We start from the raw sequence: 13684 nt of genomic DNA, 5'->3' as shown, positions 1-13684 counted from the left end.
CACATGACCCATTTACTTATGTATAAGTCCTCCAGAAGCTTGGTGCAAGCAAAAGAGTAAAGTGTAAAGGAATAAGTGAGAAGTGTAAAGGAATAAGTGAAAAAGTGTAAAGGAATAAATTCCAAACCTGGCACATAAGAACACAGACAATAGGAGGAGGAGTTGGCCATTCATCCCTTAGAGCCTGTTCCGCCATTCAATATGATCCTGGCTGATCCTCTATCACAACACTATATTCCTACTTTCTGTCCATACTCCTTTCTTTCATTTATTCATGTGTGGGATGGGGCCATCGCTGGCTGGCCAGCATTTATTAGCCATCCCTAGTTGCCCTTGAGAAGGGGGTGGTGACCTTCCTTCTTGAACTGCTGCAGTCTACTTGCTGTGGGTTTACACACAGTGCCCTTTGGGAGAAAATTCCAGAATTTTGACCCAGCGACAGTGAAGGAATGGCGATATGTTTCCAAGTCAGGATGGTGAATAACTTGGAGAGGGACTTGTAGGTGGTAGTGTTCCCATATATCTGCTGCCCTTGTCCTTCTAGATGGAAGCGGTCATGGGTTTGGAAGGGCTGTCTAAGGATCTTTGATGAATTTCTGCAGTGCATCTTGTAGGTAGTACACACTGCTGCTACTGAGCATCGGTGGTGGAGGGAGCAATAACAGACAAATGAGAATGGTTACCCTTATTTTTTGACATCTGAGAAATGATCTATGAAGCAGATGAATTTTAAAAAGGGGCAGTAAAAATAAGTAGGAATTGGAGAAAGTACGTTTTATGTAGTATTTACAGAACAGAAACAGGTCAGCATTTCTGCCCAACATGAGTTTCCTCACAGCCCTCTTCATCTCAACCTATCTCTCTATCTGTTTTGGAATTTGTTCGCTTTAATATTTGCATATTCTGCTTTAATTTGCAGATATAATATATGCATTTGTCAAGAGAAATAATCTACCAAGCAATCCAAAACATGCAACAGGTAGGTTCAACTTCATGGACTTCAAATTCTTTCCTTAATATTAATATCCTAGTATTACAATAATTGCATATATATACACACATATTTATTTGAATCACCAAAAGCAGATCATGTCAATGAATACAGCGATATAGAACAGGAGGAAGAAGTGTCCTATGCAGATATTGTCATTCATCATCCAAGGCAACAATGCTGCGACCAACAGCCCGAGGTATGATTATTTCAGTACCACTTTCCTTGTTCATTTATTCTCTTTGCCTGACTGTAGATTTAAGGAAAGGGACCAGTCATAAGTTAATGCTGTTAGGAAGAATTAAATCTGGGAAGAATTGTGAATTGATTCATTGACTGGCAGGATCTCCCTACAGATGAAGCGAGGCTCAGTAGCGTAATGAACAAGGGATTCTGATATTATAGGAAATTGTCTTCATGTAGTACTAGAGAGAATACTCAGAGTTAACAAGGACCTGCCATAGACTGGGAATTGTTCTCGTATTATCTACTACCTTACTTTCGTGTAAGGAAGAATATTGCTGTAAAATACAACACTGGTCTTTATCAGGGCTTTAATTCCGTGTATATAGTGAGATACTTTGTGCCCATTTGGTGCCTCTTTGCAGTCATAGTTTAGGAAATGAAAGTGAACATAAATCCATGGGTAGGGTGAATTGAATCTGTGACAAATCAGTTAGCTTTTACATTTAGTGCTCACAGTGCCTGAGCTGGAGCCAGTTTTCTTGCGAACCACATAACTAGGGAAATAGAAAGTGTTTTAAACTAATTAGCAGGAGCAAGTACATTAAAGAGTAGAGACAATGTACGAGAGGAAGGTAGTATTATGGAAAATGAAGATTAGGGAATGGTAGGAAGGGGCACAGGGCAAAAACCTAGGAATAGACCAAAAATCAAGACTAGATGTTGCAAGGTAACAATAATAAAAAAAAAATTAAAGGCTCCCTATCAGAATGTTCATAGCATTCGTAACAAATCTAATGATTGATAGTGCATAATGAAGTAAATAAATACGATCTGATAAATGTTATGGGGACATGGCTTCAGGATGACAAGAATTGGTTCCTGAATATTGAGGGATTTATGATGTTCAAGAAAAATAAGAAGCTAGATAATGGAGCACTGTTGTCCAGGATAACATTTGTACGGTTGTTAGAGATGACCTTGGTCATGGAGATCAGCATATAGAATTGGTTTGCATCCAGATGAAGAATAGTGGGGAAAGAAGTCATTATCAAGGGTGTTCAACAGGCCTCCAAACAATAACTATAATATAGAACAAATTATAAACAAAAAAATATTGGATGTTTATGATAAAGGGATGGCACTAATCATGGGTGACTTTAATCTATATGTAAACTGGAAAAATCAGACAGGTAATAGTTGCCTGGATGAAGGTTCATAGAATGTTTTCAGGATAATTTATTAGAGCAACACGTTTTGGAACCATGCGGAGAGTAAGTTATACCAGATTTGGTATTGGGTAATGTGATAGGATTAGTTAGTGAGGCATCCCAGATAGCAGTGACCACAATGTGACTGAATTTTATACCCAATTTGAAAGAGAGATTGGTTTAGGACTAGTATTTTAAATAAGGCCAACTATGCGTCATGAAAGCTGAGCTAGCTGAAGTGAACAGGTCTACGAGATCTAGGAATAGATCATTAGCCACACAGTGGCAGACATTTAGCAGATATATAATAATACTCCAAATAAATATTTTCCTACTGTAAAGAAATATTCTATAGGGAGGCCCCACCATTTGTGGCTAACTAAACAAGTTAGAGATTTAAGGAAAAAAACATGTAACCGCAGAAAGTTGAGCGGCAGTTAAAATGGTTGGTCAGAATATAAAGAAAAACAATAGAGACTTTATATTTGTAAAGTTAATCAGGATGAAGAAATTAGGATGTGGCAGGAAGCTAGTTAAAAACACAAAGATGGAGATATTACAGTTATTTCAAAAAGAAACAAGTAAAAGTAAGTGTTGGTCCTCTAGAGAGGGAGAATGGGGAGTTAACAGCAGATTTTAAGGAAATGGCTGAACAAATGAGCAACTTATCATGTTTCTGTTTTCACTATAGAGGGCACTGAATCAAAGATCATTGAGGTCATAGTTATCAATCAGGAGGTGGAATGGAGAGGGGAATTTACAAAGTTTCCATCATGAGGGAAGTGGCACGAATCAAACTGATGGAGCTGTGAACTGACAAGTTTCAGTGTCTGGATGAAGTAAAAGAGGCTGCTAATGAAACAGTAGATAGATTGATGTGAAATTTCCAAACGTCTAGGAAACGTTCCATCAGATTGGAAAGTAACAAATGTAACACTTCTAGTCAAGAACAGAGGAAAACAGAAAGCAGGAAACAAAAGGTCTGTTGTGAGGTAACCGTTAGAACCAATCATTCTAACAAATTATAGATATGCATACAAAAAGAACTCAAGATAATCAGGAAGAATCAGCATCATTTTATGAAAGGGAAATCATTTAACCAATTTATTTGAATTATTTGAAGGAGTAAACATTGTCTACATGAATTTTAGAAGGCTTTTGACAAGATTCCGCATGTTAGACTGGTTAGTAAAGTTAGATTGCATGGGGTCCAGACAGAGCTTGCAATTGCTTGACGGTAGGTGACAGTGGAGGGTTGTTTTTCAGACTGGAGGCCTGCGACCCATTCCACAAGAGTGCAGAGTTCACTGTTGTTTGTAATTTATATAAACAGTTTGGATGAGAATATAGGAAGCATGGTTAGTAAGTTTGCGGATGACACCAAAATTGATGGTATAGTGGACAGTGAAGAAGGTGCACAATGGGATCTTGATCAACTGGGCCATTGGGCCAAGGAGTGGCTGATGGAGTTTAATTTAGATAATTGTGAGGTTTTACATTTTGGTAAGACTAACCAGGGCAAGTCTTACACAGTTAATGGTAGGGCCCTGGGGAGTGTTGTCAAACAGAGAGACCTAGGGGTGCAGGTACAAAGTTCCTTGAAAGTGACATCACAGGTAGACAGTGTGGTGAAGAAGGCATTTGGCAGGCTTGCCTTCATTGCTCAGACCATTGAGTATAGGTGTTGGGATGTCATGTTGCGGTTGTACACGGCATTACTGAGGCCACATTTAGAGTACTGTGTACAGTTCTGGCTGGCCTGCTATAGGAATGATATTATTAAACTGGAAAGGGTGCAGAAAAGATTTACAAGGATGTTACTGGGACTGGAGGGTTTGAGTTATAAGGAGAGGCTGGATAGCTGGGACCCGTTTCCTTGGAGCTTAGGAGGTTGAGGAGTGACCTTACAGAAATTTGTAAAATCGTCATCGACAAGGTGAATAGCCAAGGTCTTTGCCCTAGAGTAGGGGAGTTCAAAACTAGAGGGCATATTTTTAAGGTGAGAGGGGAAACATTTAAAAGGGATCTGAGAGGCAACTTTTTCACACAGAGGGTGGTTCATATGTGGAATGAACTGCCAGAGGAAGTGATCGACGCAGGCACAGTTACAACATTTAAAAGACAGGTACATGAACAGGAAAGGTTTAGAGGGATATGGGCCAAGCGCGGGCAAATGGGACTAGTTTAGTTTGGGAAATATGATAATTATGGACAAGTTGAACCAAAGGTCTGTTTCCATGCTGTATGACTCTATGACTCTGTGAGTAAAATATGGTCTGGATACAGGGAGCCTGTAAATGTAATATGCTTGGATTTCCAGAAAGCATTAGATAAAGCACTAAATCAAAGGCCATTGTGGGCAAATAAAGCTTGGAGCATACAGGGTAATATATTAGTATGGATAGAAGATTGTCTGGCAGAAAACGGGGAGTATGCATAAATAAGTCTTTGTTTGATTGGCAGAATGCGATCTGTAAAGTTCTGTAGGGTTCTGTGTTAATGTCTCAACTTGTTCCAGTTTATATCAGCAACTTAAGTGAGGAAGTGAAAGCATGGTAGTTAAATTCATAAACAATGCCACGATTGTTGAAAAATATGCTTTGAAGAAGACATAAGGAACAGTAATAGATAGGCAAGTGAACGGGGAAAAGAATGTTGCAGACGATGTGTATTGTGAGAAAATGAGAAGTTGTTCATTTCCATAGGACGAGTACAAAAGCAGAGTATTGGTGAGATTACTTCTCAACGTCTCACATTAAATTTAATGTGTGGTTTAGGTGTCTTTATTTAAGAAGGCAGTTCAGAGGAGGTTTACTGGATTGATACCTGGAATGAGCAGAGAACTACGAGCAGGAGTAATTAATTCAGCCCATCAAATTTAGTACCCTATTTAATGAGATTGTGGCTGATTTGAGAACTCTCAATTCCACTTTCTTTCCCCTTCCCCATAATACTTGATTCCTTTACTGATTAAAAATCTGTCTCTCTCAGCCTTGAATATGCTTGATCACCCAGCTTCTACAGCCCTCAGAGGTAAAAAAAATTCCACAGATTAACTCCCACTGAGAGAAGAAATTCTTCCCTATCTCTGTTTTAAAAGGGTGATGCTAGTGCTGAGATGGTGCTGTCTGATCCTAGACTCTCCCATAAGGAGAAACAACAGTTAAGCTTGTACTCTGTTACGTCCCCTAAGAATGTTATATGTTTAGTAAGTTTGCCTCTCATTCTTCTAAACTATAGTGAATATCAGTCAAACCTACTGAACCTCTGCAAAAAAGAAAATCCCTCAATGCCTGGGCTCAAACTAATGAACTTTCTCCGGACTACCTCCAATTTATATCTTTCCTTACATAAGAATTTCAAACTGTTCACAATATTTTAAGTATGGCATGTTTAGTTCGCAGTCCCGACCATCTCTCAGTAATGGCTTCTGTATCATAATCTTAATTTAATCATTATGCTTTATTCATTCACATATAGGACTCTTACTTTGGCTATACACTGTAACCTGTCCCTCAGCAATGATGCTTTATTCACCTGTTTATTATTTCTTTCTTCTGATTTAATCAATATACTTATTATAGTTTTATAGTACATTGTAATATGGCCATTACCTGCCATACCTAAAGCACGATTCCTGACTTTCTGTTTACCCTCTGTCCTGTCACTTGATTTTGAAACTATATTTCCCTTAAGATCCCCCACCCACCCACCCATAGCACCTCACCACCCATTTACTAGTTTAAAGTCTTTGTGATCACCGTATTTAGCCTTTCCTGGTACATTGGTCCCAGTTTTGTTCAGGCGCTGACAATGCCAACGGTACGTTTCCTCCTATCCAATATGATGCCTATATTCTGTGAAATGGAACCCTTCTTTCCAGCACCATTCTTTTAGCCACATGTTTACTTCCATAATTTTATTATCTCTGTGGCAATTTGCACTTGCTTTGGGTAATAATCCAGAGGTTTTAACTGCTGAGGTCCTATTCTTTAATTTTGATCCTAATTCCAGATATTCCCCAAATAAGACTTCTTGGCTACCCTGGCCTATATTGTTGGTCCCAACTTGGACCACAACAAATGGATCCTCCCCTCCCACCCCAACATTCTTTCCAGCTAGTTCAAGATGTCCCTTATCTTTGCAGGTAAGCAGCATGTCATGCAGGAGCTTACAAAGGATGCTGCCTCTACCTCCAATTATAGAATCTCCTTTTCTGTCACTTTTCTTTTTGTTCCCCCCTTTTGAATGGCCTCCTGTACTATGATGAAGTGAGCGGTTTGCCAATCCTCCCTGTAAGCCTTTTCCTCATCCAAACAGGGGGCAAGTACCTCACACTTGTTGAATAAGGTCAAGAGCTGAGGCAAATCCAATTCTAAATTCAGGATCCCTCTACCTGCCACATTGTAGTTACACCCTCCTGTTTCTGACTACTTGCCAAATTTGACGTACTTAACCTAAAGGGTGCGACTGCCTCCTGTGACACAGCATCCAGGTAACTCGCTCCCTTCCTGATGTGTCGCAGTGTTTGAAGCTAAGACTCCAGCTAATCAAATCTGAGCCGGTGTTCCTCAGGCAATCAATGCTTGCTACAGATATAGTTACTATAAACCACAATGGGGTCGACCAGCTCCCACATCATGCAGGTGTAACACATTGCCTGGCCCTGCATCTCTATATTATTTAATTAGTTTTTAATTTGTATTCTTTAATTTTTTTTACTGGTGTTTAGTTTTTAATCTGTAAAATGTTTCTCTAATTTACCTTTAAACTGGCAGCAACTCAGAATATGCATTCAAATTGTAGGAAACTGTCCTCAATACATTCAATGAATTTTTCCTCATGGCTACCCCTACCAATCTGCATGAAGTTTAAATTCACTAATGTTTTACCTTTTTATATGCACTTGTTATCTCCTAAAGAATTCTCTGTCATACAATATGACAATTATTAGGGATCCTGTCGACTTCTCCCACCACTGTCTTTTCCCCCATGTTATTTCTTACCTCTGACCCATACAGATGGTACATCTTCTGATCCAAACTCATTGCTTACTACTGTACTTATTCCATTTGGTACTAACAAAGCTGTCTCACCATCCTCTCCTTCCTGCCTGTCCTTTTGAAAAGTCACATACCCCTGAATATTTAGTTCCGGCTTTGATCTCCTGGTAACCATGTGTCTGTAATAGTTATAAGGTCGTACCCATTAACCTCCTTTTGTGCCATTAATTCATTTATTTTGTTCCAAGTGCTATGCGCATTTAAGTAAAGAGACATTAATTTTAACATTTTACAATTTTTCCCAATTTGTTCCTATTTTCTTTTTTTAAAAATCTTGGACATTTTGTCCTTTCTTGTCTCACAGTGAATGTCATCACCTAAACAGCTGCCCAGCAATGCCACTATATCCTTTTGCTTTATAAACCTGCATGCCCACTCTTCAGAATCCCTCTGTATAATTTAAAGTCCCCTGTACAGCCCTAGCTATTCAATTTGCTAGGACGTTGACTCCAGCACAGTTCATATGAAGCCCATCCCACTGGAACAGCTCCCTTCAAGCCCACTACTGGTGCCAGTGCCCCATAAACTGAAACGTATCCTACCTACACTAATCTTTGAGCCACACATTTAAATCTTTGATTTTATTTACCCCATGTCAATTTGCCAGTGGCTCAAGTAGTAAATCCTCAGATTGTTACCTTAGAAGTTCTGCTTTTCAATTTATGTAGGACAGACTGGGTTGTTTAGAAGAGTGAGGGGTGACTTGATTGAAATGCTTTATTCTATATTTGTCAGATGCTTCGTAAAAATAGTTGTGAATGGGTTTTGTTCATATATTTTTTCCATTTGTTGCAGCAAATCAGTGATGTAACAGGGAAAAATAACAGGGGAGACTTCAAATACTTGCATGGTTCATCTCCTCACAAATATGTTGATGACAACTCTGAATATTCGGTCGTGCGAGTTTCACACCAGGGCTTGAGAACTGTTTGACTGTGCAGCAGAGATAAGCTGTCCGATATATTGTCACATTGCTAACCAACCATTTGGCAGTATTCACAGGAAAGACTTGCTAAAGTGAAGAGATTTGTTCATGGAACATCTGCAAACTGAAGGATTGTGACTGAGCGGACAGGAACGCAATCAAGTTGGTTCGCAAAGTTTCCTGTGATTGTGTCAGGACTTTTCCATTCACTTTTTTTTAAGTTATTGGAAAACCATCGAGGGCCCAGCATTTTCGAACATCTCCAGGCCCCAGCTGCATAATCCAAATTTGTCTTTCCTACTCCTGCAACATAAAGAAGCATGGCAGCTGTTAGTACCCACAGTTCTCTGTGTACCTGACCCTTCCTCATGTATGGAATAAGCTTTAAGTTTATATTTAATTTTGAAAGCCCCAAATTCAACTTTTCCGAAGTTTGGAGATGCATCTGCACAAAGCATCAGAGCCAACTGGAATCTGATCTCAATCATCGTCCATGGATTTTTATGGCTGGAGACACAGACAACAGTGAGAAGCCAGAATCTCAGTTGTCTTTACTGCCCTGTTCATGGTGTCCTAGGGACAAGAAAACAAATGCAGTGCTAAGTTTACTGAGTTTAGCTAGCTCGGCATACACCAAGGGTCAAAACCTAAACAGTTCATCTGCTTCAGAATCAGAATGCACAGTCTACTTGTCATTAGGCCAACAATATACTAATGAGAAAACTTAACCTATCTAAACAGCAGTATCATTGTACGTACGTAGGCAAAACAAAAATCTACATTGCACTGTTTGAAAGTACAAAGCTGCAGGTTAGCAAAACTGTAAATAAATTCAATTCATAAATGAAACAATGTATTTTTCATGGAAATGTTCGTTCAAAATGTTATACGTGACTTTCAGCAACCATGAATACATCATATGAAATGTACAATTTACATTTGTTTCTCTTATTTTTACTAATGCAGAGTAGATTCTGTTATGTTACCACAATCTGACACTTTAAAGCCATTGTTCCTGTAAATACAAGTGTTGTGTCAGAGTAGCTGTTTTGCATATTTGCAAAAGCTAAGGAACAGATAATATCATCCAAATGTGACATATTTCAAAAAAACAAATAATTGCACTGAAGATATTGTAAATAGTTAAGAATGCTTAAGTTGGGTAGAATTAATTTAGCTGATACCACACAGGGTTGTTCACTGCAACTTGAAAATATTTATAAAATTTTCAGAGAAGTTTTTGAAAGTGTGGGCCTTTCTATTAATGAACGTGAACTTATGGAATCTAATCTTAATGTTTACCTCAACCATTGACAGCTTGTAATAAACTGGAGAGATTTTTTGGCATCTTGAGAGATTACAGGATCTGAGAATATTGGAGGATTTTAGAGCAGAGTCCTGGGTTTCAGGAGTACTGCCAAAAGTTTTTGTCACATGAAAGAGTGGGTAGACTTTCCACAAGCTTGTGGGCATTGAGTTAGGTCCTGCAACTTGGGGAAAGCCTATTTGTAAAGGTATGTTTGGAAGCATTGAAGTGACAATTATGGAGGAATGGATCTGAAGAGTTTGAGATCTAAACTGTATTGGGTTGCTTTTGAACAATAAGGTAATCTTGATATGTTTGTGCCTGTTCATTCTCTAACCTATCTGTGACTGATCTTGGATTGTCAGGTAACCCCTCTCATAACTTTTCACATAATTGACCAACTCCTACCTTCAAGCAGTAAGTGCATTCTAAGTGCTTTTACTATAACCTTTTTACTAAATATAGCTCTCCTAAAATATTGAAAAGTTAATCTCTTAGAGGGAATGTTTTAACTAAAATTAGAGCTAAAATAATGAGGGCAAGGAGGATATGGGCAGCTGCCAAACAGGGAGTTTGCAATAAATCGCTCATCTCCCAGTAAGGTACAAATGACAAAGAAAAACCATTGAAAATCTTCTAACTTGATAAAATTTCAACAAAATAAATCATGAGTGTGATTAATCTAAATGTATAAAGATAAAAATTGCAAAATTCCAGGCAAATTCAGCTTCAGGTTTTTTTTAAGTAAGTTCGTAAATTCTACAAGTTCTGAAAGGCCTGCTTTTGTATACATTTTAAGGTATCTATGAAAAACCATGGAAAATTGTAAATTGTCCACAGTGTGCACAGTAACATTGTTCAGCTGTTCTGGAAGAAGTAATGCAGTCACAGTTTAAATCTTTGAGACTGGTATTGATTTAGAAAACTTTAACAAAGATATTAAAATATGGAAGGTAGCTGATTTGATAAATGCAGTCATGTTATAATGAAGTATTACATGTTTTTATTTTTTGTTTTGTTTGAAACCTTATTTTGGAACTTTGGTCACAACAAAAAATATTTCAAGTTATTTGATTGTATTTACTGTTTCAGTTCTTTTGTTTAAAAAGGAAGATTTGCATTTAATATAACTAATGGATAAATTATTCTGACTGGTTATTCAGTACTGGCTATTAATTTGATGCTTTTAATATAGTTAATCAAGGGAGTGTGACATTGGAAGTGTAGCAGTGAAAGTGTGATGGTGAAAACGAGATGGTGAAAGTGTGATGGAGAAAATGTGAATGCATCAAAAAATGTGGTTTCTTACAGGAAGTAAGGGCTGAATGGTAGGAAATACAACAGATATAAGATTTTGTGATCAAATCATTGGCATCATGAAATGGTAGAGCACTGGGGGAGACCGTCATTAATCCATCATTGAAACTACTATCTACTTAGACCCATCTCCCTACACCTTACCTATTGTCCTGCAACTTGTAAGGTTAAAGGAATTGCAATTATTTCCCTCTCTTACGTTTAATGTCTGCTTAGTTAATAAGTTTGCTTCAAGATGATAAAAGTCTGTGAACTACTTTAAAATCTAATATCACCGATAAATTGTAGTCAGCTGATAACAATAATTTAAACATGAAAAACTTTAATAAAGACAATGAAAGTTACGAAAGATCATGGAATTGATAAAATTGCTTGTATCATGGTTTAATACATCATATCTTCTTAGGATCTTTTATATTTTGTTTAAACCCTTTTCGTCATAGAAGTTGTACTTACTATAGAAAAATATCAGAAAATGCTTCTTGAAACATATCAGATTGTTCAAACAGAATAACAAATTTATATTGGAAAAAACAGCAATACAGATAAAAAATGTGGAAGTGGTAAAGATATATCAATAGAAACACAAGTGATGCAAATAGGAGGTATATGCAGATGCAAGATATCTATTATATCTTGGAGGTTATATTGTCAAGGATATATTACTATCCTGTCACAAAGTGTTTATACACATTTTCTTTTACTTTTAATTTTATGCTCAGGGGCAAATGCATGCATAATATGGCCATGAAAACCTCAGGATCACTGCTTTGTACATAATTGTCTGATTTCTGATGGTGTCGCAGTAGTCCAGTAGTCTCAGTGCCCCTGAGAGCAGTGAAAGAAAATCTATTAAACCACTATCCAACTGCATTTGGTATGTGGGGAATCACCTCAGCAAGAAAACCCTGCAGCCCAATGGTATCAATGTGGATTTCACAAGTTTCAAAATCTCCCCTCCCCCTACCGCATCCCAAAACCAGTCCAGCTCGTCCCTGCCTCCCTAACCTGTTCTTCCTCCCACCTATCCCCTCCTCCCACCTCAAGCCGCACCTCCATCTCCTACCGACCAACCTCATCCCGCCCCCTTGACCTGTCCGTCCTCCCTGGACTGACCTATCCCCTTCCTAACTCCCTACCTACACTCACCTTTACTGGCTCCATCCCCGCCTCTTTGACCTGTTTGTTTCCTCTCCACCTATCCTCTCCTCTATCCCTCTTCTATCCGCCTCCCACTCTCTCCGTATTTATTTCAGAACCCCCTTCCCCTCCCCCTTTTCTGATGAAGGGTCTAGGCCCGAAACGTCAGCCTCTCTGCTCCTATGATGCTGCTTGGCCTGCTGTGTTCATCCAGCCCTGCACCTTGTTGTCTCGGATTCTCCAGCATCTGCCGTTCCTGCTATCTCCACCTCAGCAAGAATGATTGTTTTGATCAATCAATATGTCATTACTCACAATCTCAAATCGCTTTGCAAAATGGCATTTGGGTTTTTTGTGCTGGGATGGTAGTGTCCCTACCTCTAAGCCAGGAGGCCTGGCTTCATGTCTTACCTGCTCCAGAGGTGTATCATAACATCCCTGGGCAGGTTGATTAGAAAATATCTGAAATTATCTGCTGATGTTTGTGTTACTTGTATGTCACTGTCAGTTGATGCCTACAGGAGACAGAAACTGGGCAAAGTTGAAGGAAAAAGTGGTAAACCTCAACCAAATTAAACAAGGCTGTGAAGTTCTGGAAAAAGAATACTATCTCATCTTAAAAGAAGCGAGAATAGGCCAAGTTTAAACAGAAAAAAAGAATTGCTTTGAAATTCTTCGGACGGATTTAGTTGCATAATTCAATCGTAAAACTTTTTATTTGCTTACCAACTGCCAAGAACTGCATCTGTTTCATTTAAATATAGCTCACTGCAGATGCTCTGATGAAGTGATATACCAGGCACTTTAACAAACTTAAAAGATGCTTGCAGTTCCTGTTGTAAAATTATCATAACAGAAAAATATAGTTTCAAAGAGCTCACTTATTTCTATCTTCAGATACATTTTCCTGCTAGTTTGAACATTTTTCAGGCCTAAAAATAATTGGTCTATATTGTGAAACCCACTGTCTGTTTTGTCACATTTGGGTAGATTTTAAGTTGCAACTAGTCTGTTGTAGAGTATGCTACCTTATTATTGCCTTCAGGAAAATGTGAACTTTGCAAATGTTTTTGTTCATTCTACATAGAAATCTGTTAAACACGTATCAGGTGAAACTGCAGAATTAGCTTAAACTCACTAATAGAGTCACATGCTGGCATAGATGTGGTGGAGTTTATATGTGACTGGCCGAGCATAGGATAGCCTGAGACATGTCACTGACAAGAAAAAGAAAAGGTACTCACTTGTGACACAGAGTAGCTAGCATAACGACCTCTCATCACAGCCAACTGGGCTGCCAAAGGACAAATGAGTTTAAACGTGAGAACATTATTTAAACTGGCAACAACACACTGCAGCACCACAGAGCTACACCAAGAAGAAGAAGAAGAATACCTCTTCCAAGTATCAAAGACAATGGATACCTGAAAAACTGGGTCAGAAGATGCCTATCACATGCACCACAACAGGAAGATACTACACGCCCTGACACACTTACCACGCTACCTTACATCAGGAACATGTCTGAACTAATCACAAGACTCCTAC

The 13684-nt window shown here is 38.5% G+C and overlaps 1 protein-coding gene across 1 annotated transcript in view; it reads left to right on the top strand.

Moving 5' to 3' along the window:
* The window catches only part of LOC109915509 (myelin-associated glycoprotein-like), a 59935-nt gene extending 48596 nt beyond the window's left edge, over positions 1 to 11339 (top strand). Inside the window, exons 8-10 of the mRNA XM_020515141.2 lie at positions 920 to 979; positions 1084 to 1190; positions 8244 to 11339. Of these exons, the coding sequence (XP_020370730.2) occupies positions 920 to 979; positions 1084 to 1190; positions 8244 to 8381 (305 nt within the window). The 3' untranslated portion in view covers positions 8382 to 11339. The remainder of the gene's footprint in view (positions 1 to 919; positions 980 to 1083; positions 1191 to 8243) is intronic.
* The last annotated feature ends 2345 nt before the right edge of the window (positions 11340 to 13684 follow it).

Source organism: Rhincodon typus, chromosome 32 (assembly GCF_021869965.1).
Source record: "Rhincodon typus isolate 14 chromosome 32, sRhiTyp1.1, whole genome shotgun sequence".
NCBI classification, from domain to species: Eukaryota; Metazoa; Chordata; class Chondrichthyes; order Orectolobiformes; family Rhincodontidae; genus Rhincodon; species Rhincodon typus.
The sequence above is the reverse complement of the archived record's forward strand: the minus strand, read 5'-3'. Positions and strand labels throughout refer to the sequence as shown.